This window comes from Seriola lalandi, unplaced genomic scaffold, assembly GCF_002814215.2.
Source record: "Seriola lalandi dorsalis isolate HSWRI2012SDOR001 ecotype SW California unplaced genomic scaffold, Sedor1 jcf7180002054127, whole genome shotgun sequence".
In the NCBI taxonomy this organism is placed as follows: Eukaryota; Metazoa; Chordata; class Actinopteri; order Carangiformes; family Carangidae; genus Seriola; species Seriola lalandi.
Genome location: NW_019524680.1, coordinates 1 through 1,244, shown reverse-complemented (window position 1 = coordinate 1,244; position 1,244 = coordinate 1). Strand labels below are relative to the sequence as shown.

The 1,244-nt window shown below is 45.7% G+C and overlaps 1 protein-coding gene across 1 annotated transcript in view; it reads left to right on the top strand.

Annotated features, from left to right (window-relative positions):
* The window catches only part of LOC111652953 (putative histone-lysine N-methyltransferase PRDM6), a gene marked incomplete at its 3' end in the record, with an annotated part of 14,541 nt that extends 13,536 nt beyond the window's left edge, over positions 1 to 1,005 (top strand). Inside the window, exon 4 of the mRNA XM_087173223.1 lies at positions 847 to 1,005. Within this exon, the coding sequence (XP_087029349.1) occupies positions 847 to 1,005 (159 nt within the window). The remainder of the gene's footprint in view (positions 1 to 846) is intronic.
* Positions 1,006 to 1,244: the final 239 nt, after the last annotated feature.

Sequence of the window (1,244 nt, the reverse complement as noted above, 5' to 3'; positions counted from 1 at the left end):
CTGTCTGTCTGTCTGTCTGTCTGTCTGTCAACATCAGAACAGTTTTCATTTACTGTGTCAAGATCAGATTCTGTTCTAACAAAGATTTTTTAATTTTAAATTTAAAAATGTCGTAACATCTGAAACAGGAGGAGCAGGTGAAGTGGTCACCCCTCAGATGTCCTGTGGGCAGTGAACGCAGCGCCGCCTCCCGTCACTGTTTATAACAGCTGCTGTTTCTGAAGTCTTTATAACAGGCGGCTGCTTGGGGCCCCGTCAGGCTGTTAGGGGGGCCCCCGAGGGCTGACGAACTTTAGTCCACAGCAATGTCTCAGAACGTGACTCCTCCCTCTGAAACAACCAATGACATATCAGCAGGAAACGTCCTTAAAGAGGCGTCATGTTGATGAGCACTGATCTTATAATGTGTCAACGTGACAGTGTTGAAGTTATTTACTGGATTATTCAGGTTTTTATTGTTCTTTATTTCTATTTTTCTTTATATTTCTACTTTCAAAATCCTACGTGAACATTTGGAAAAGAAAATATTAAAAAAAGTTTAAATTTCCTACGTTTTTCGTTGGCAGATTATTTATTACATAATGGTGATGAATGATGATTGGTACTTCTGTGCCCAGCGCCCAGAGGACTGTTGAATCACCACTGATGTGTTCAACACCAGTAATCCCTCCGAGCGGCCCGAGTGTGTTACGTGTTTACAGAACATCTGGACGAGCTGCTGCAGAAACTGTTGATTTACATTTTTTTGTTGGCTCCCGGCGCTCCAGAAAATAGAAATATATAAACTGAAAGGGAGGATTGTTTTTGTGTGTGTTTTTGACGTGTGTGTTGTGGCTGTGTGTTCAGGTGTGTCTCTGCACCAGTACAGTTCCTGGTCTGGGTTACGGGATCTGTGCGGCTCAGAGGATTCCTCAGGGAACCTGGATCGGCCCGTTTCAGGGAGTCCCTCTGCTGCTGGACAAACTGCAGTCCGGAGCCGTCAGGAACACGCGACACCTGTGGGAGGTGAGTGTCACACTCTTCTTCTACACTTCCTGTGGCCGCACGCTCAGGTCACTTCTATTCTTTTAGGGAGCAGATGCGTCGTATTCACAGGTTTTATCCTGAGCTCTGTGTGAATATGTGTTTGTGTACTTGTGTGTGTCAGGTTGTGCAGTTCAGTGTGTGTGTGTGTGTGTGTGTGTGTGTGTGTGTGTGTGTGTGTCAGGGGTCAGAGGTCATGGGGGGAAGGTGGGAGCTTTCAA